The sequence below is a fragment of the Belonocnema kinseyi genome, chromosome 4 (genome assembly GCF_010883055.1).
Source record: "Belonocnema kinseyi isolate 2016_QV_RU_SX_M_011 chromosome 4, B_treatae_v1, whole genome shotgun sequence".
Lineage (NCBI taxonomy): Eukaryota > Metazoa > Arthropoda > Insecta > Hymenoptera > Cynipidae > Belonocnema > Belonocnema kinseyi.
In genome coordinates, this window is record NC_046660.1 from 77,287,343 (window position 1) to 77,310,417 (window position 23,075).

Consider the following 23,075-nt stretch of genomic DNA (forward strand, 5'->3'; position numbering starts at 1 on the left):
CAATTCTGTTGATTGCCCTTTTTATTCAATCGGATAAAAAAAAATATTTTTAAAATTTGTTAAATTTATATTCTTTAAATTTCCTTGGATTTTTCCACATTTAGTACAATTTTACTCAAAACAGTGGAATATTTTAAATTTTTTCAAATAATTTGGAATTTACCCTGAATTTTTCTAAATTTATCATGAATTCTTTTAAATTGCTTAAATTCTTTGGAGTTCTGACTTTATTTTCTCATTTTATCAAATTGCTTTGAATTCCGAGGATTTTTTTCAAATCATTCCAAATTTGATCAATTTCAATTTACTTAAATCCCTCTGATTTTTCCTGAATTCTGTTAATTCCCATTTTATTCAATTGGATAAAAAAAATATATAATTTCAAAACTTGCTCAATTTATATTCTTTATATTTCCTTGGATTTTTCCACACTTAGTTAAATTTTACTCAAATCTTTTGATTTCCTTTGAATTTTTTTCAATTTATTCCAAATTTAATCAATTTCAATTTACTTAAATTCCGTTGAATTTTTCCAAATTCTAAATTTATCATGAATTCTTTGAAATTCTGACCTTGATTTGTCATTTGAACAAATTCTTTTGAATTCCCCTGAATGGAGTATTATGAATATTTTCGAATTCACCTTCAATTTTAATACTTTGTAGTTTTCCGAATTGTCTTTTTCCCTCAAACTGAGTAAAATGGGAGTGAAGAGAGTGCAAATTCATCAGAATTTAAGTTAATTAAAAAAAAAAAGAAACCCAACCAGTTAAATAAAACTTGAGTGAATTTAGAGAAATGTAAGGAAAACGAGAAAAATTCGATAGCATTCATAAAAACTCAAGTGAATTGAAAACTATTCAAACAAAAAAATGTAATTCATTAAATTTGGAATAATTTCAGAATTGAAGGGAATTCATAAGAATTCGATGAAGTTTATCAGGATTCTAGGAGAATTTAAAAGAATTTCGAATAAATTACAATAAACTTCATGAAAAATTTAAAATGAATTTTGTTTTAATCCAAAATATTTCACTGATTTCAGTAAACTTTCAAGTGAATTTAGAAGAATCCAGGCTGATTCAAAAGAATTTGCTAAAATGCCTAAGAATTCAAGGTGAGCCTTTCTAAGAATTCAGCATAAATAAATAAGAATGCACTGCAAATTCAAAAAAAAAAAAAAAAAAAATGGAAAAAGAAATTCCAAAATATTCAATTGCTCTCAGTAAAGTTGGAGTAAATTTAAAAGAATCCAACGGAATCAAAGAGAATATAAATTAACAAAACTGGTAAAACAAGAAAATTTCCATCAAACAGTAAAATGGGAGGGAACAGATTTCAGCACAAATTCAGCAGAATTTAAGTTAAAACAAAAAAAAAGTGATTTAAAAAAATTAAATCCAACCAGTTAAATAAAATTTGAGTGTTAATAAAAATAGCTACCGCAACAAAATCCATCAAAATAATTACAGGAAATTCAAATCAGCCGAACAGAGTTTCTAATTTAAATTTCTGATTGGTTGATTCAAATTTCACGCAACTATTTTTATAACGTCATTTTTATGAAAAAAAAAATTCTGTTACATAGCGATTCCAAATTATAAAAATCATAAGAAATCAAAATTGTAAAAAATGTTTAATCGGCCAAATAAAGATTATGCCGAATAGAAACTCGGGAAAATCAATTTTGTTTAATGATAATTTAGAAAAATCAAAATTATAAAAAACAATAAGGCTAATGATCCAGTAATTGTGAAATTTAGAAATAATTTGAATACATTGTTAAAAAATATGTTAAAATTAACATTTAATGCTAAAACCCATTTATTTTGTAACATTTGATACTATCATCAAATTAAATTTCAATTAATACAAGTTAGATAAAAATCAAGAAAATTGGCGTCACGATTAATGGGACGTTTACCTTAATTCGGAAAAACAATTATAACAAATTATCATAAATTTTGTTGGAGACCTATCCCGTTTTTTATGTTGCAAATTAATCAAATTTAACTTTGAACAACTGAAAATCGATATAGGCCTAAATAAATGGAAAAAATTTAAAAAAAAATTATGGTAAATCGCAATTCGGTAAAATAAAAATTATACCAAACCGAAATTCGAAAACGATGAAAAATCCTTATTTGTTCAAATAAAAATTACGACAAACGGAAATTCCGAAAAACAGCAATTATACCAAACAGTAATTCGGAATCGTGAAAATTATGTCAAAAAATATAGTTCCCATCCAAATGAAAATCATAATTTGTTTTCAATTTCCAGTTCCAAGTCAAAACTGTAATTCCTTTGGAAAATTCCTTGTTCCAAATCAGAATTATAATTTCTTTCTCGAAAATTCTCTGAAAATATAAATTTATTATAGCAACTGGCAAATGGGAAAAATAAAAATTATAGCAAATATGCTCAAAACGCCATGATTATTCAGAAAAATAAAAATAACGTCAAATTAGGCAATTTTTTTCGGTCATTTGAATTTCGATAAAATAAATTTTAGGGAAAATTTTCGGAATAAAAGTAAATTACTTTTTGCCCAAAAACTAAAAACTCTTTCCCTAGCAAATGTGACAGTCTTAATCTTTATGAAACCTTAAGTAACAATCAAAAGGTTTGGATATTTTCTCACAACTATCACATAATTTATTCTCACTCTAATCCTTACTTCAGTATTATAAAATACTAGTTCCTAAAATGGCACGAGTGCCTCTTAGGGAGAATTTCTTAAATCGCAAGAGGACCAATGAATTAATTCAAATATCTACCCCTCGAAATTGTCGCTTCATTTACCTAAACATCAATCACGTATTCAAGAATGTTTTATGACCCACACACAAGACCCATGCGTTTTCAATCTCTCTCGACTCCACATGAGCCTCAATTTTTGCATTTAGAATTTGCATCGCGCGAAACTAGGAGGGCATCAAGTACCTGGTGTTTTGCGGTAGAATGTCGTTCATGTTGACAGCTTGCTGTTGAAAAAGACTACCGTCTTTCAGAGCCTGCTCTTTGAAAGCTGAAAAAGTCTGCATCAAATTCGAGTCTTTCTGCAGACTCTGAATCTGCTGGAGCAGAGTGGCTTCCTGCTTGATGAAGGTGCCATCCTTGAGGATGAAGTTCACGTCCTGCTTGGGCATGGCAGCCGACATTTCGGCAAACTTGTCCAGGGCATCCCTGTCCGAGAACACGAGGTCTTTAGACTTCGCCTTGGTTCTCTTCGCGCCCAAGTGGGTCTGAGCGTGCTTGTTCAAATGATCCTTTCGCGAAAAGGCTTTCTGGCATACGGAACAAGTGAAATTCTTGTCCCCGGAATGAATGACATAGTGCCTGGTCAAATGCTCGTTTCGTTTGAAGGCTTTTTGACAAACGGGACATTTGAAGGGTCGCTCATCCGAGTGGCCGCGCATATGTTGGTCCAGATGTTCTTTCCGTTTGAGCATCGCTCCGCATTCTTTACACTGGTACTTCCTTTCCTGAAAAAAAAACGACAAATACACTTGTTAGAATCATGGTTCAGTGTACCGGAAGTGAATGAAAAATCTATTCAAGGGCATGTGACACTAGGGTGGTCCAAAAACGCTTTTTGAGTTACATGGCAAGGCACCCTCCCTCCTCCCCCACAAAGTTTCCATTTCCGGCGAAAGAAAAATCGTAATTTTTCTTTTTTTTGTATTTCGAATATTAGCACATGTCATTGGGCACTTCAAAATCCCATTTAATTAACATGGGGAAATTTAAAATTTTCGAAATCTATTTAGTTTTGACGCAGAACTGTCAGAACCCTTTATCTCATTTTTTGCCGCTGGGAACCCTTACACTTGAGACCCTTATTTCTATTTGAAACTTCACGCTAAAATTCAGAATTATGAAATGAAATAACGAATGTTTAGTTTTCGTTACTTTAATATTGTTAAATAACATATTCAATGCAATTGTTATTTTTTATACTCACAAAGTAAATTCCATAAAAATTGTTTTATTTATAAATAATTCCAAATTCAATTTTCAAATTAAATTAAAAAGTAGCAAGAAATTCACGTGTCCTTAAGGTTCTATTACCTAATATTAAAAATATAACCAATTTTTAAATCAATAATAACCAATTTTTCAATATTAAAAGTTTTAAAATTTGTTAAATGGACTTTAATAATTAATTTTATTTTTATATCTAACAGATACAAAAAATAAATAACCATTCTTAAAATCTGTTAATACCAATGCAAAGAATTTTTCCCCATTAGTTGAGATAGCGGTTTCCAAAACTTTTCTATTAAAAATTAAAAATTACTTTTTATTTTAAAAGTTTTATCGAATTATTTAATTTTACAGTTTTATAATATTAAAAATTTACATTTTGAGAGGTAAAAATGACGAAAAATTAATTTTTTATTTTAGACAAATTTGTGGCATCCATTTCAACTTTTTTTAGCACAATAAAAATTTTTTATTCTAAAATTTGAGCAGCTCTGACTTTAAAACATTCAATATACTTTTAAAGTAGTATCAAATTAAAAATATTCTGAAATAATTTCATTTACAGATTCTCGATTTGAAAAAAAACACTCTTAAATTTTGAACGCGTTGAATTTATTTTTGACCGCTGATTTTTATCATTATTACTATTTTTTTAAATTATTTAATATTATTAATGCCGATAACATTTATTTGTAAACAATTATCGGCAATTGCTTAGTCCAAATATTTAAAATAAATTACTTTGCGTTTCAAGCTCTATCAAGTTATACCGGAAAAAAGGATTCTCCGAGCCTTTCCAAATAAAATAATTTTTTCCAAAGGAGTCATAATTTTTCTCTCAGTTTCCCGTCGAAAAAAAATGGGTAGATCTTGAAAAAGGTCGATAAAACACAATGCCTAGGAATTCGAAACAAGAATGTCAAAGAAAAAAATTTAATGAATTCAGGATAAATTAATCAGAATTCAGGGTAAATTCTAAACGAATTGTAAAAATCCCAAAAATCTAAAATATTCAATAATCCAAAATATAAAAAATCCAATTAATTTGGGATGAATTGAGAAAAATTCCAGGGAATTCACAAGAATTCGATGAAATTTATCATAATTCCAGATTAATTTTATCGAGTTCTGGATATATATTTTAAAATCAAGAATTAGCTCAAATTAAAGTGAATTCAGAAGAATCTAAGGGAAACGAGAAGAATTCGATGGAATTCATAAAAGTTAAAGGTGAGTTACAAATATATATTCCACTGGTTTCAGTAAAAGTTGAGTGAATTTAGATGAATTCAGGGGAGTTCAAAAGAATTGGATAAAATGCCTAAGAATTCTAAGCGAGAATTTCAAAGAATTTAAACAATTTAAAAAGATTAAGAATAAATTCATAAGGATTTAGGGTGAATTCCAAATGAACTGAAAAAATTACAAAATTTCCAAATATTCCACTGATCCAAATAAAATTGGTATAAGTTTAGAAGAATACAAGGGAATTTAAGAGAACATAAATTAAACCATTTTTGTTAATAAAAAAATGCCATCAAAATGTGCCAAATGGGAGTGAACAAAATTCAGGTCAAATTCAATAGAATTTAATTTAATTGAAACAAAAATTCTTTTTTAAAAACCATCGAACTAAATAAAATTCGAACGAATTCAGGTAAACTTAAGGGACATGCCAAGAATTCGACACAATTTAAAAGAATTTAATGAAAGGCCGAAAATTATTCAATTGCTGAGGTACCAATTTCAAATAGTTTATTGTTGAATTATTTCGATTTTAGAAACAACTTTTGATTTTTATATTTTAGAAAGGTTAACTTTTAACACTCCCTTTAGAATTATTATTCATTCTTGAAATGTTACAATAAAATATTTTTCAATTTAAAATGATATATTCGTTTCAAACTTCAACTAAAAATCGGACTATTTTAAGATATTACTGTAACATTCCACGACTGGCGATAAACCAGAAATTAATTGCATGATGTAAAATCGATCAGGCCATAACCTGCCTCAACCAACACCATTACTTTTCAAGATTGCAGTAATTGATTCTCTAATTTTGGCTGAATATTTTAAGTGAGAAGTGAAAAATTTGATCAAGCCCTGTTTTTTTAAATTCGAATTTTGATGTTTTGAGATTTTGTTTTCTAATTATGTGTACACTGTTATACAAAAAAGATTTAGAAACAAAGTTTTTAAATTTTCCACTAAAAAATATCAATTTTCACCAAAAAATGGAATGGTTAAACTTTCAGTTGAAAACAAATTAATTTTAAACATAAAAAAAACGTATTTTCAACTAAATGGGTCAATTCAACCAAATTTATAGTGGAATAGTTAAATTTTAAACCAAAAAGATCAATTTTCGACTAAAATTATGAACATTCAACTGGAACAGTTGATTTTAAACGAGGTCAATTTTCAGATAAAAAGATAAATTTTCTACAAAAACAATCAATTTGTCAAGAAAATACATGAATTTTTAAAGAATTAGTTGAATTTTTAAGTTAAAGAATACAAATATTTAAACAAATAGTTTATTTCTGAATTAAAAAATAATCATTTTCAACCGAAAATGGAATAGTAAAACTTTGAATTAAAATAAAATAATTTTAAAGCAAACATAACAATTTTGTACTCAAACAATAAATCTTCAACTGAAATAGTTGAATTTTGAGTTAAAGAGTGAATTTTGATAAGGACAGATCAATTATCATTCAAAACTTAAATATTTAATTTTTTATTTAAAAAATGAATATTTAACAAAAAGATGAATTTTCAACTACAACTATGGAATTTTTAATTAATATAAGTTAAATTTTCAGCTAACAAAATTACTGGCAACAAAAAAAAACTATCTTTCACCCAAAAAAAACTAAGTTTCAAAATAATTGTTACATTTTCAAATAAAGTGATGAATTTTCAAATAAAATTGTAAATATTTAACTGGAATAGTTGCACTTTAAGCCATAAAAAGAATTTTTAAATTGACATGATAAATATTTAAACACAATATTTGAATTTTTAACCAACAAGATTAATTTTCGTCTAAGAAGATTAATTTCCACCAAAAAAGATTAAGTTTTAACTCAAAAAGACCAGTTTACAACTGAAAATTGAATAATTAAATTTGTAGTCAAAAAATGACTGTTTAACCAATAAGATGAATTTTTAACTAAATTTATTGAATATTCAACTGAAATAAAAACACGAAAATAAAAATCAAGTTTTCAACCAAGCATGTCATTTTTCAAACCAAGAAATGAATTTTTAATTAATACGATGAATCTTTAACCAAACTAAATTAATGTTTAACAAAAAAGTTTCACTTTCAACTTTAAACTTTTAACCGATTAGAGAAGTTTTTAAACAAGAAGATTAACTTTCAAAGAAAAAGATAATTCCTTACATAAAAATATATATTTTTTTAAATAAAATACGCGAAATTTTCATACTAATTGTTGAATTTTGAACTAGAAAAAATCAATTTTCATCTAAAAATGGAAATTCAATTTTCAGTTACAGAAATTAATTTTCAACTAAAATAGTAATCTTCATCTGGAATAGTTGAATTTCGTGCCAAAAATTGATTTTTAACCAGAAAGATTACTTTTCTACAAAAAAAAAAATAAATAAACTAAATAGTTGAATTCTCACCCAAAAAAGATCAATTGACTTTTAACAAAGTGGTTACATTTTCAATCAAAGATGAATTTTAAATTGCAATGATGAATCTTCCACCAAAAAAATTTATTTAAAAAAAAGGTATAAGTAGGGTAAACAGGGTATTACCGACACCTTGAGAAAAAGTTTTTATAAAACGATAATATTCATTGATATACTTTTTGTTTGGTAACGAAGATCAATTCATTTCAAAGGGCAGATTTTCCCGTTTCCAGGCAGTACTCAGTAACATGATTATTCTTTGCAAAACTATTGTTATATTTATTTTTATACAATTTATTCCAATTCAGTGAACGACACCCTACATTTAGTGAACGACTATCGGTATTGATTTTAATTTTTAACAAATTTAGAAAGTTATTTGTAAGAAAAATTATGAAATTTAGTTGCTTTAGACAATAAAGAACACTAAAAAACATTACAAATTCTTGGAAGGCGATGCCTTAGGAATGAACAAAGCAAATGTAAATTATAACAACATGGATATAATAAAAAAATGTGTATAATTCCCTAAAAACTTCCTTCTTTTGGGTGTCGTTCACTGAGATGCGTATGTCGTTTATTGGTTTTGAAGATAAGATAAAAATATTTCAAATATATTAAATATACTCTAATTTGAAACTAGTATTTATTTAATTATATTTCAAAACATAATCATCTAACCTCAAAAAGTACTACAAAATAAAAAATACATTTTCTTTTAACTTTCAGAGGACTATCAAATTAACGACATGGCTTATTTGTATACTTGAAATAAAAATGATATGGATAATAAAATATTAATGCATGTACAAGTATCTATTTTATATCTCTGGAATTTTATTAAAAGCATTTGTATTGCACAGTGTCGTTCACTAAAAGGGCATCGGCAATACCCCTCTTTACCCTAGTTTTCTATTATAAATCAGAATTTTTTAAAATACTTTTGAAATACTTTCATTTTTTTTTTTAAAGGGAACCTTTAGACTGTGATGAATTCTGACTTGAAAGAGGGATTTTATTTAATTCTCGGTTTTCTAATGAAATTTATGATCATTTCCCGGTCAATAAAATTACCGGTCTCTCGGTCAAGTTGCCACCCAGCGAATTAACGCTTAGAAAATGTTTGGAAAAACAATTTACAGGCTAAAAAATAAAAAAACGCACGACAAAATTCTCCCAAATCCAGTTAATTATTTACCTGTATGTGGCCTTGAATATGTTGTTCAATTTCACTTTTGTCAGCGAAAGCTAGATTGCATTCAGGACAACAGTAAATCGTCGATCCATCGACAGCCATCGTTATCTTGATCTCGCCAGTTTTCGCCCTGAATTTCATCTTCTTCTCCGGCTTCGGCGACTCCGTTTGCAAATGCTCAACTTTAATAGCATGCGAACTGCCGTCACTCTCGTGGCCTTCCATGTGTATGTTCAAGTCGCTCGGATTTATTGCTAACATCATGTGTTCAGGATTCATAAAGTGATTACCATTTTGCAATGTGGCATTCCTATATCCGGGCACACTCGGAATATTTAGAATGCTGTTCTGTGTCTGCTCAATCTTTTGCTCTTCCTCCTGCTTCTCTCTTTTCATCTGCTCGCTTTGGAGCTTGATCAGCTGTTGCAACGTGAGTGGGAGCGTTGTGGCTTGCAGTTTTTGCAGATACTCGGTCATGGTTGTACTTTGCTGCTGAAGCTGCATTTGGCAGTTGGGCTGCACAATCAGTGCAAGTTGTAAGTATTAACAATTTGGAAAAAATTTGAATATCACAATTGAACAGCTGTCGATCAAAAGGGGATACGCCCGAAAAACGCCGTCGTTTTAGTTTTCCCCTAGGTCATATTTTAATTTTTTAATAATATATCCCAATAGGAAATTTTATTGCACATATTTTTACTCCTAAAGGGTGGCCCCGTTTTAATCGAAGAAAACAATTCCCGGTTCACAAACATTTTTCACGGCCAATGAAATTTAAAAAATCAAACTATATTCTAAACATTTTTCCATATAAAGTAATAAACAATAAACAACAAATTAAAGCCTTCAAAGTGAAACCCTTGAATTCCAAACTTTTAAAATTGAAGTTTAGAAGTTTTCAATTAAAAAATGGTGTATTCAAATGCTCAATAACTTACACGTATAAACTGGAAGGTACTAACACTTTTAAATTGAACAGTTTTGAGTGAAGTGCGAATAAACTGCAAAATTAAGAACTTTTATAAATTATAGAGATCAAAGATTCAGATGAACCCATTAACGATCAAATCTATCAATTTTATAACATGAGTTTGACTGAAAAAGGTTTTTGGGTGAGCTAAATTCGAATCCGTGGTCAAAATTTTAAGATTTTGACTTCAAAATTAAATATGGCGATTTTTGTATACAAAAATAATTAAAAATGTTTTATTTTTTATTTTTATGGTTTTTTTTTCATGCATAAAACGCTTTAATATCTTAAAATTTCATCAACCATCGGTGCATAAAATTTTTAAACTTTAACAAAAAATTGATATATATATATATATGTGTGTGTGTTTTCTTCTAAAATGACGGAAAAAATGTTCCAAAACTGGATTTTTCCATCATATTTGTTTTTCTCAAAAACTTAAAAGTTTTAAAAAAAAGTTTCATGGAATAAAAATGTCTTGAAACTAACCATAGAACACTATGAAAATTTTTTTAGAATTTTTAGAAAAAATTTTCAAAAAATCTGAAAAAATTCAAGAATATTCTTTGACTAATTCTAAGGCATTTTTATTCTTCGTTGAAAAATAATTGATCAAACTTCATGCGAATTCTTTTCGCATGAAGTTTGATCAATCATTTTCCAAAATCTATAGGCGTACAAATTTTCCAAGAATAAATTGTCTTAGAATTAGTCAAAGAATATTCTTGAATTTTTCAGATTTTTTTTTCAAATTAATTATATATATTATTTTAAGTAATTTTAAGCTAGACACATTAAAAATTGAAATATAATTTTTTTAACTTAACAGTTCTTACATGAGAAGTTAAATTATTTTTATTTTAAATAGTCTAGGCATCCTTCAAACGTTTAAAAATTTTATTTCGAAATCTTGAGAAATCTAGAAGTGGTTTAAAATTTGACCAAATTCAAAATCATTTTTGAATTTTTTGTCAGAATTTTTAAATATATTTCAAAATGAATTGAATTTTTTCTCTAACCGTTAGAAAATCCTGCAAATTTGAAAAAAAAAATTAAATTTGAATTTATAAATAACAAAAGAACACTTATTATTTTTGTAAAAATATTAGAGTAATATTAAGAGATATTTACAAGTTTTAAAAAGATTTGATTTAAATTTAGAACTTGAAATAATTTGAAATACTTGCAGCCGAATTTAAAATAAAATTTAGATTTTTGCAGATTTTAAACAAAAATTTATAATTTTTTTTAAGAATTGTGAAAGACTACAAAAGAATAAAAATTTTCTTACGATTCTTAGGAAATTTGAAAATGATTTTTTACTTTGAAAAATTACTGTAACAGAAATTTTAAGAGATTTAAAAAATTGTCAAAGAAGAACATGGAAGATTTTAAGAATTTTATTTAATTTGTTGGATTTTCAAAAATTGTGGGAAAATTTCGATTAATTTGAAAATATATTTTGAAGTTCCGAATTAAATGTTAACACACTTCGTTTAAATAACTTGAAATAATTTCAAATTTTTAATTAATTTCGAATCTTTTCAAAACTTCTATGTATCTCTCCAAATTACTCAAATTTTTTCTACAAACAATAAGTGTTTAATTGTTATTTATGCGTCAAAATTTTATAATTTCACTTATAAATTAAACACTTTTTAAATAGAACAATTAAAATTGTAACGCTAAAAGATTAAAAGTTCTTTGAAAATCTAAAGATTTAAAGCTTTCTATGTAAAACAATTCACTTTCAAATTGTTTTCTTTTAAATATTTGGTTTCAATTTACTCGTTTTAAATAAACAGTGAAATATTGCTAAATATTAGATACTTATTCTTTTTCTACATTAAGAAATTTCAAATTAAATGGGATAAAAATTAAATAATTTAGACTCACAATATGGAAATTCTCAAATTTTGAATGGATCTAAAATTGTTTTTATCGAATATTTTCAATTTCAAATGCTTTTAAATTTTTATTGTTTAAATTCTAAAAACTGCACTTTAATTATTTTAAAAACTGTTAAAATAGAATTTCGGCAGATTTTTCTTCTGGAAATTCGTGAAATTCCCGGTTTCCCGGTCCGGCGGCCACCCTGTTTTTTATAAAAAAAAATCTTCGATTTTAAAAACTTCTACTTTATATTTTTTTAACCTTTCAAACTGCATTTTAAAATTCTTTAAATTAAAATATATGGTTAAAAATTAAAAATCTAAAGTTGAAAATTTTTAAAGAGAAAGATCTCTGAATTAAGCATTCTAAACTAAATGATATAATAATTTATAAAAATCACAATTTAGGATATTATTTAAAAACGGTTTAAATCAAATTTGGACAAAATTTTTATTCTAAAAATATTGTAAAATTCCCGGTAAAAAAATGAATTCACTGTCATTTCCCGGTTTTCCACGGTGCCATAACATTGCGGGTCATTTCCCGATCCTACAAATAAATGTGATGACTATTTGGGTTTCGAAATAATCAAGAGAATGTTACTTTTTTCTGCAACCGAAAAATACGAATTTTCAGTGTTCACTCGCCATAAGTTCTAAAATAAAAGGACTTTTGTAATAAAATTTTCAAAAAATATGCACCATCATATAAAGAAATAGGCGGTATTTCTAGAATTGTCACTACAAATTTATAACGATTTTTATTCTTCTCATGGCGTAAATTAGATATTGAAAGTTTTAAAAGCTTTGGAAGTCGAACGAATTTTCAGAAAATTAAAATTAACGGTCACCTAAACTTTTGTTAGGATTCAAGCAAGTTTTTTGGAAAATATCAGGCAATATGAGTTAAAATTTGACCTGATAAAATATCACCCAGGGGCCAACTAAAACGACGGCGTTTCGGGCGTATCCCCTTTTGATCGCCAGCGGTTCAATTTAGAAAACCAAGCCAAAAATATAAACAATTTTAAGTTCATGTGAACCAAAAAAACATTCTATCTAAAATAGCAAGCATGATACAATTAATAAAACATTTAATAAAACACAAGAAAAATATATTAATTTGAGAATTTAAAATCACATGCACAATCTTCATTTAGGGTGGCCGGAGAATGAAATTAAAAATTTCGAACTTTTAAAGCTATACATTTTTAATTTGAAATAATAAAAAATAAACTGTAAATTAAAATACTCAATTTAGACCTCTAATTTTTAATTTTTAAAAATTAAAGTTTCAATATTTTGCAATTCTGATTTTTTCTATTTAAACTCAATAATTTATGCGTGTAAAATTAAAGCTTTTAACAGTTTTTTATTGAAATATCTTTAATAAATGCGGTTAAACTTCAAAATTTAGAATTTTTATAAAATGTGCAGTTGAAAGATTCAGATTCAGTTCAGAAATATAAATCCACGTTATCATTTTTCATGCTCTAAATTACAGAATGAATCAATTTTTGTATTATCCCCTTTTATATTAATATTTTTTGAGTTCTTATCCATACACTTGTTTTTAAAGTTCAAAACTTCTAAATATTTTTTTAAATAATTTGAATTTTTCCCACAAATTTTATTTAATCCAGTAAAATCTAAAAAAATTGCCATAAAATCTTCGAATTTGAAAAGAATTTGGAATTTAATAAACAAGTTTAATCACGGGTCTATTAATATGAAATTATTTTTTAATTAAAATCAGTTTATAACGGTTTATTTTTGAACAAATTCAGAATCGTCTTATAAGATCAATTATTGTTCAATTTTACATGCTTAAAACATAGCTCAATTTAAAAAACCATTAATAAATTATATTCAGAGTTGGTCAATTAAAAATGTTATTCATCTCAGATTTTTTAATTTCAAACGCTTTTAATTCAAAATTAAAAACTAAATTTTTAAATTATTTAAATTAAAAATGTATGCTTGAACTTCGGAATTTAAAAAAGTTGAAAACGAACTTATTTCAAATTTTTAAATAATTGATCAAAACAGAAAAAATAGAAAGATTATTTTTTATTTCATTACATCATCATGTACATTTGTGATATTTTAAATGATTTGATAAATTATTCTTTTCAAATTAGATTCTTTTGAGAATATAAAATGACATGTAAAATCTTCTTTCTGTATGAAAGTTCTAATCAGATAATAAAATTCCTGGTTACTTAACAGATCACAAAATCTATACACGGTCAATGAAATAAAAAAAATCGAACTCTTAAAGCTAAAATTTTTTATTTGAAGTAATAAAAACTGAACTTCAAATTAAAGCACTCAACTTCATTTGAATTGTAATTTTTTGTAAATTAAAGTTTAGATATTTTTAAATTCAAATTTATAGTATTCAAACTTTATAATTTACACATGTAAAATGGAAGCTTTTAGCACATTTCAACTAAACAATTTGAAATTGTTATTAACACATCGAATTTTTTTGTAAAATATTTTGAAATATTCTCTTAAAATAATTTGTTTTTAAAATTATAAAAAAATTTCTCAAGAATCTCAAGAAATATGTTCATTATCGTAAAACCTTTCGAAATCATCAAAAAGCTACAAAATTTTATTCAAAAGATTAAGAAGAAACTACATTTTTTTAATGTACAAATCTTCTAAGTATCTTCTTAAATCATTTGGATCTTTCCTTCAATTTTCTGATGATCCAGCGAAATTAAAAAAAAAAAAATTCCTAAAATCTTCCAGATTTTTGTTTTACAGTTTTGAAAATATTTTTAAATATTTTTCTAAAATTAATTTTTGAAAATAAAAAATTATTACAAATTTGTCTAAGATGCTTCAAATTTTTTTATTTATTTAAAATCTTACAAAATTCTTAAAAAGGTTTAATATTTTTCTTCATAATATGCAAAAAAATACATTTTGTTTTAAATTATTTGAAATAATTTCAAGTTTCAAATTGACTTTGACCCTTTTCAAAACTTCTAAATCTCTTCAACATACTCGATTTTTTTCTAAATTAATTTGTGTTAAATTCTTATTTCTACATAAAAATAGAATAATTCGACTTACAAATTAAACATTATAAAACAAAAACAATTAAAACTGTAACGTTAAAAATTTAAATGTAGCTCTTTGAAATTTTAACAATTGAAGGTTAAAATCTGTAAATTTAATTTGGAACAAATTCAGAATCGTCTTATAAGATCAATGATTGTTCAATTTTAAATGCTTAAAACATAGCTGAACTTTTAAAATCCTTAATTAATTTATATTTAAAGTTAATCAAATAAACCGTTTTTCTTCACAAATTTTTAGTTTCAAACGCGTTTAGTTCAGTCTTAAAAACTGAATTTTTTAATTATTTAAATTAAAAATGTATGCTTGAACTTCGGAATTAAAAAAAGTTGAAAACGAACTTATTTCAAATCTGTAAATAATTTCTCAAAAAAGAGAAAAGAAAGAACAAATTAGTTTCAATTCCATTATATCATGTGATATGAAATTTGTTATATTTTAAGTGATCAGGTAGATTTTTTTTTGTTTCAAAATTTCTAAAATTCCCCGTCAAAAAATAAATATACGGTCTCGTTTTCCTTGCTAGTGGCCACCCCCATTCATTGTTTCCGCCCCCCGTCCGATCGACATCATGCATAATTATATATAAAAAAAACTCAGGGTGAATATTTAAAAAGAATGTGCAAAGTGCCGTACCGAATTAGAATTTCCTGGCTCATTTTCGGTTTTTATTTCTATCTCCTGTTTTGTTGTATTACTTTCAACTTGCGACATATACATATTTGGAATAATTCTTACTGGCAGACTGTTTGACTGAACGTTTAGAATTGAAGCGTTATTGCTGACAGTCTGACTGTAATTTGGAATGTTGATGGCTTGGATGCCTTGCTTTTCACAGAGCTGGATTAAAGTATTTGGATCCGGCCATGTTAGTATTGTTCCTGGATACTTATTTTGCGAATTCACCTTTAAAATAAAAAAAATTATTATTAATAAGATGAGACCAGAAATACAGTTAACTCTGTGCACGATGTTATGAACATTCCAATGAATGACGGTGAAATTATAGAATAGCCCCTTTAATTCCTGGAAATTTTCTTCTCCAAAATCAAACTATTGGAACATGAAATTGAAGTAAATTTGAAGCAATTTGTTAAAAGGAAGCATTAAAATTATTGTTAATTGCATTATTATAACGCGTCAAATATGGGTCTACCAAAAATTTTAATTTGCTGTATTTAACTTACCGTTTAAGTCCTTTTACAATTCCCGGCAAGGTAAAAAGTTATAAATAAGTGTAATTTCAACTTTTATTTACATATCTTGACATATTTTGCTGTTTGTTTTGTTCATATAAACCATTTTACTTACAAAAAAAGAAAGAGTTGCTAAAGTTGTTAAAGAGTTGTTTCAAATTCTAAAGCACCTCGACCCCTTTTCCAACTTTAAAAAAATTACGCATGAAATTTTCATAATTGGTTATGCTGATGAAAATAATCAGAAAATATGTTCCATTTTATTTAAAAAGATTACAATTTTTCGTACATATATACTCTTTTTCACAGGAAGAATGTCTAAAAACACTTTAATGGTAAGTTGAATATGACAAATTCAGATTTTTTGTAGACCAATATTTGACAAGTTATAATAATGCAATTAACAATAATTGTAATGCTTTCTTTTATCAAATCTCTTCAAATTTACTTCAATTTCATGTTCCAATACTTTGATTTTGGAAAAAAAAATTTCATGAAATAAAGGGTGGTACCAGCTATTCTATAATCTAACCTGAACGTCATTTTTTACTGCTGACTTTGTAAATCAGAAATAGTGCTAAAATGTTTGTTTATTTATATTGTAAATAATTAATTATTGAAACAGAATTATAATGCATATTTTAAATTGCAGTTGGAACAATAGTTTTGGGTAAAATAGAAATGGAGTAAAATACTTCTTTCGTTTGAACGTTCGGAACTTCAGGTACATTAAGTAACGTAATTAAAGTTCATATTTTATTGACTAAAATAAATATTGGAGAAAACAATGATTTATTGTCAGAAAAAAGACGCTGTAAATTTCGTGTATGAAAGCGTTTATAGTTATCTAATTTTAAGCTTTTATTTGGAAGAATTCAAGTGTGAAACTTGAGAGTTCTAATGGAAACCCAAAAATGTTGACAACTTGGAGTAATTAATCTAATTTAATTGCAAAATTTAAAAATTGGTAATTTTTAACGTTTTTAAACTATAAATCGTACACAGGGATTAAAGCTCAAACGGAGCTCGAAAGGGGGGTGAGTAACTTTTTGCCGAAAAAGGTTTAAAAATAGGTGACAGATTTAACATTTATTTTCACACCTAAAAAAGAAGAAACAATATTTTTATGAGATATTTTATGTTTTTAAATAAAATTAAGCGATTTCTACTGTTAAAAAATTTGTTTTGAAAAATTAGATACACTTAGGTCATTGAAAATCCATTTACAGCGATATAAAAAAAAAGTCCGACAAAAATTTTAAATTGGTTAATAAACAATTTTTATATGTTTACAAACGTTTTCATAATCAAGAATACGTTTTATGTTAAAAAAAAATACCATTAATAAATAAATTTATATACTTATAAGTATGTCATTTCGTCCGAAAACATAATTTCAGATTTAAAGTTTGATTTAAAGCTTACATATTTTAATTTGCAATCCGTCAAATAAACATTTGTAAATTTGTTATTGGTAATATTTAGAAATTAAATATAAGATTTCTCAACACAATTAATAAGCTTGGAATATTTAATTTGTTAATTATTTTAGTACATTTCGATCAAATAAGTTTTCAACTTTCAATACTTTTCAAAATTACTATAATTATTCTTTATAAATGTTCTAATTACATATTAAATAACATCTTCTGTATCTGATTTTCACATTTCAATATGTTTCAAACATTAGTTTCCATTTTAAATTCTAATTAATCACGAAGAATGGTTATTATAGTTTGTACGTATATTTAAAAATTGTTTGGTCTTTCCCGAGTCATTCAAAATTAATATTGTATTTTCCAATGAAGTATATTTGAAGAGAAAGGGGGAAGTCTGCCGAGAATAGGGGAAGAAGGGGAGTTAAAAAGGGGGAGTCTAAAAAGGGGAGAAATGCAGAGGAACGGTGAAAAGATTAGGATCCCTGCGTACAATTATAAAAGTTCCAGACTTCACAGCACACAATGCTTTCAAAACTGGGGGACTTTAGGGGAAGAAATTCTTTTTAATAAAGTTAATGCAGGCACCATATTCCTAATATTTTCAATCGAAATATATTGCATTTTTAGCAAAATAGTGGATTTTTTGATCAAACAAGATGAATTTTCTACTCAAAAAGACCAATTTTCAAAAAAAAAGGTCGAATTAAAAAAAAAAATTTACTTATAAACTGAAAAAGATTAATTTTCTACAAAAACGTTCATTTTAAACAAATAAATATGAATTTTTAACCAAATATTCGACAGTGCGATATACAAATATAAATGTTTAAATAACAACAAAAAAACGAATTTTTCAAGCCAAAAACACATTTTTTTTACAAAATACTTAATTTTCAACAAGAAAGTTAGTTTTTAACTAAATAGTTGAATATTAGTTGAAATTTCTCAAGAAAATTAAATTTGCAACTCAAAAATATGAATTTTTAACCAAATAATTTAATTTCTAACTAAAAAAAAAACAACAAAAGTAAAATTGATCAATAGCTTTCAGACAAAGAAAAAACATTTTTCAACAAAAAAACAAAGAAATTTTCGAAACAAATATGAATTATCAACAACAAAATTCATTTTTAACAAAGTAGTGTAACTCTCAATCAGGCACTTTAAGAAGAGGAATCTTCGAACAAAAACTTTAAACAAACATTTGAATTTTCCACCAAAATAATTAAACTTTCAACCAAAAAGACGAGTTTTTGATAAAAAGTTGGATCAAAGCAGCTGAATTTTTCAACTAAAAAAGATGACTTTTTAACAAAAAGTGATGAATTCTGAACCAAAAAATGAATTTTTAACAAAGTTGAATTTTTAACCAAACAGTTGAATATTCTCCCAAAATCCTTGACCAATATTACAATACTGGACTTTTCAATAAAAAGTAATTAACTGTTAATGAAAGATAGTTATTTTTATATCAGGTTAAATTAATTCAGTTCACATTTAAAGGAAAAAATGAAGAATGGGTAAAAGGGTAAAATTTCTTAAAAATAGAGGAGAAAAAAGAAAAATTCTTTTGAAAAAGGGAAAAATCGGACAATATTGATCTCTTATTTCAAGCGCTCACAAAGAAATTTCTGATCCTGTACTTCCATTAAAAATGAAAACAATTTCGGACAAGTTACTTTCAATGTGACTCATATTCAACCTATAGGGGTAGTTTCACGTTACAGCAGGTACTCAGTTCTCAATAGATTTATAAAATCGTAAATCGAAAAATAAACTAATTATTGACAAAATGGTGATGGACAATAACGGATAAAAATATCTTAACCATTTATTTCAAAAGCAAGAAAGAGTTAATTATGAGCTGATACATATTGTGCAAAATTGTTTTTCTTTCTAATTAAGAAATTAATCTACATTTTAAACAAAATTTGCTCCCGTCAAATTAAAATACGAATTACTGAAAAAATTTCACGCGAAAAAGTGTAGATATGAAAGGCCTATTGTTTCAATTGCTCAATTAAATTACAAACATTGTAAATTAATGTTTTACAGCGTTCATAAGGCACCGAAATAAAAGGTACTTACCAGTATTTGTTGGTGTTTAGATTGATTAGAGCCTACCGCAGTGGTGTAAATAGCACTTGCAGCAGCTTGTAAATCAGCGGCGCTCGAAGTAAAACCGGAATTCGACCGAGAGTTTATCTCGGAGAATTGGGGCAAGGAAACCTGAACACCAGCTTCGTCGGAATAGTTCATTTTTGAAGAAATATCTTCTTACCCTCCGCGAAGAAACGTTTATCACACAACAAAAGATACAACAACGCCAATCACTATAACCTCAAATTGAGGGCTTTAAAGGAAAGGCTTCACTTAAAACCAGCGAAATCGGTTCCCGAACGTAATTTTGTAGTCGACATTTTCACAGATGCGTGTTATTCACTCCGAATAAATAAAATTACTGTAAGGGATAGGTCTCTTTCATAATTAAATTAAACTGCTCGTTAGACAGCACGCAAGGAATTGCAAAAGGTACGCTGCGTTGTGAGCGTCTTTCTAAGATGGCGGATATAAATGATGCCAACGTTCGGAAACAAAATGCTTCAAATTACTCCAAAAATGATTTTCATAATAACTACGAAATTAGGTACATTTTTATAAATATGATTAAATTAGGAAACACTTTGAAGAGCTTGACAACATTTGTGAGTATGAATTTCTTTGTTAGGCTTTTTGAATCTTTTGTTTCCGGATAATAAAAGTGTCAAAAGTTTCTTCTGTTTACCAGACTGATTGGGGTGATTTGTTTACCTAGTCTCGCTCTCGCTCTCTGACAAAACAACGCTTATCAAGCCGCCTTTTTATCAGATGATTGGAAAAGTGGAAAAAGTGTAATTTTATTACATATATCTGCGTAATAAAGTAGTAACTGCAGAGTTTTTTGGACTTCGTCCTTACCGTGAAGATGTAAGTCTCTTTTTCTTGTTTAAAAATGAATGCACGGGTTCTGACATTTAGGGACAGTAACCTATAGCTATGAGGTTATAATGTAATTATACGTTTGACTGATTTTTGAATAAACTTCAGAATCGAAATGATATTTTTCTTTGATGTATTTTTTTATTCAATGGTTAGAGTAATCCCTTATTTGGAAAATCTTCGTGATGGATTTTAATTTAGTAATTAGTTGAAAAATGAATCCAGTTGTTACTGTCTTGATTTTATATTTCATCCGGTGTTTAAAACCAAGTAATTCTTTTCTACTTTTCATAAGGATTGAAAAATCGAATTTTAATGCCTGAAGATTTTAGACTTTTAGAGATTCAATCCTTTTGGACATTCGGGGTTGCTACAAAATCCCAATTTCGAAATTTCCTGGTTTTTCCCTGTGTTAATGCAAACTAGTTTTTTTTTATCTAAATTTATTTTAAAACCTTTTTTAGTGACAATGGTTATACAGATTTTGATGACCGGTCATCCAAAAACTTTGTATGCCCATTTGAGGGCAAAGGGCATTTTGTTATATCTTACTATTTTTAAGACCAATTTTTACTTCTAAAAAAAGTGTATAATATATATTATTACAACTTAGAGCCACTTTAGAACCATTTTTAACAAAGTACATGAACTTGTAGCCAAATAGTAGATTTCTTAACCAAATGGTTGATTTTTTTACCAAATAGTTGCTTCTTCGGCTAAAAAGATTAATTTTTAAAACAAGAAGAATTTTACAAAAAAAAGAATACTAACAAAATACATGAATTTCCCCCTAAAAAAGATCAATTTTAAGCTAAAGAAATGATTTTGAACCAAAAAAAAGACGAATTTAAAAAAATAATTGATTTTTTTAAACAAAGAATTAATTGTCTACCAAGACGGCAATGTTCTATAAAAAAATATTTCGAGCAAAAAAAAGACAAGTTTAAAACAAAACATTTGAATTGTCAACCAAACAGATGAATTTTCAACCAACAAGGTAATTTTCTATAAAAAAGACGAATTTTTTACCAAATAATTGATTTTTGTTTCCAAATAATGCTTTTTTTAAAACTAAATACTTGTTTTTTTAACTAAAAAGATGAAATTTTTTAAAAAAGAAGAATTTTGCAAAAAAATACAAAATTTCCACAAAGTACATGAAGTTCTAATTAAAAAAGATAAATGTTAAGTTTAAAAAATGATTTTTAGCGAAAATAAGACGAATTTTCAACAAAACACTTGACTTGTCAATCAAACAAATCAATTTTTAACTATAAAGAAATTTTCAATAAAAAGACGAACTTTTTTACAAAACGTATTAATTTTGAGCCAAAAATTTTCCACAAAATATTACAATTTTCAACTAAAAAGAAATAATTAATTCTAAACGAAAAGTCAATTAAGAAAAAAATGTCATCCAAAATATTGTAAGTTTTCAAGCTAAGAAAGCAAAAAGTTCTACAGACAATTGAGCTTTTAACCCGGAAAAATTAATTTGTAACAAAAAGGTTAATTTATAACAAAACTGTTTAATTTTTACGAAAAAAAAGACGAATTTTCTATTAAAAAGTTGAATTTTCAACCCAAAAATAAGAATTTCATTTTTTATGATTTTATTATTTTATTTGTGGGTGATTCAGAACCAATCTATATAGATTATTGAATTTTAAAAAGGAAAAGAACGAATAAAAAAAGTGTAATGCGTTTATAAAATTGCTAATATTTAATCAATCTTTTTACACAAATTTAAATAAAAATATTTCTTTCAAGAAATTAAGGTAAAATTATTTGGGCTGAATTAAAAGAACTCTTATAATATTCATAAGCAAACCCTGAAAGTTGTAACGAATCATGAATTCAGTGTTTTTATTTTTTTTTTAATCTGCCTTCGTCGCATTCACATTCTCATCATACATAATATGTTTATCTCGAGTTTCGCGCTCGTCTTTGTATATTTCCCACACTTGTGCACAGACTTTTTAAAACTAAAGGTCAAGGCATCGAAAACAGTAATTTGGTGATTGTGAACTCTCTTTGGTTAAAGCTCCTTCGGCTTTAACGAACATATTATCATCACGTATCTCGTGCTTCGCACTCGAGTTTGTCCTTCGAACTGTATATCGTTTCAATAATGTATATTATTACAATTAATAACATGCATTGGCATTAAAACAGACGTAGTTTATTTGTCCCGTTTTAAAAAAATGCGCATTCTTTTTTTAAAACTTTTGTTATTAAAAATTGTATTTTTTACATCGTGCGTTATTTAGCTTAAAATGTTCATTTTCGTTTTTTTTTTTAATTTTGTAAATGATGTAACTCTGGTAATTTTTAGGTTTGTGAAAAAAAGTCATTAGAATTTTTGAATTTGAAAAAAGCGGTCTCGAAAATATTCAAAATCCACGAACTTTTTGAATTTCTATCCAAAATGGCTGGCTATCGACATTGACCTTTAGGTTAGGATTTAGGACTCTAAAAGAGTGTATCAAAGGTCAATGTAATACATTAATATTTCAAAAGTTATCGTGCATACAGACAGGCAGGCGAATATACTTACGTACATACATAGAGACAGACAGACATATTCCTAAAAACCTGTTTTTCGGATTCAGGGGGTCTCAAAACATGAACCTTTTGACAAAAACGGGTGGG

At 26.6% G+C, this 23,075-nt stretch overlaps 2 protein-coding genes across 5 annotated transcripts in view; one reads left to right on the plus strand and one right to left on the minus strand.

Moving 5' to 3' along the window:
• Positions 1 to 2,412: 2,412 nt before the first annotated feature.
• LOC117171740 (zinc finger protein 90 homolog) lies at positions 2,413 to 19,728 on the minus strand. Of its 2 annotated transcripts, none has more exons than XM_033359325.1 (4): positions 19,533 to 19,728; positions 15,548 to 15,715; positions 8,858 to 9,370; positions 2,413 to 3,488 (listed from the first exon to the last, which is right to left on the minus strand). In XM_033359325.1, the coding sequence occupies exons 1-4, from the start codon at positions 19,701 to 19,703 to the stop codon at positions 2,928 to 2,930; spliced, it is 1,413 nt and encodes a 470-aa protein (XP_033215216.1). In that variant the 5' UTR covers positions 19,704 to 19,728; the 3' UTR covers positions 2,413 to 2,927. The 2 variants fall into 2 exon arrangements, with proteins under 2 accessions (XP_033215216.1, XP_033215215.1); XM_033359324.1 differs by having other exon boundaries at positions 2,417 to 3,488; positions 15,446 to 15,715; positions 19,533 to 19,703.
• Positions 19,729 to 19,953: 225 nt separating this feature from the next.
• The window catches only part of LOC117171741, a 19,521-nt gene continuing 16,399 nt past the window's right edge, over positions 19,954 to 23,075 (plus strand). For 2 of the 3 annotated variants that reach the window (XM_033359328.1, XM_033359329.1), the window contains exon 1: positions 19,954 to 20,411. The gene's annotated coding sequence lies outside the window, so the exon portion shown is untranslated. The remainder of the gene's footprint in view (positions 20,412 to 23,075) is intronic. The other variant, XM_033359326.1, reaches the window with a different exon arrangement.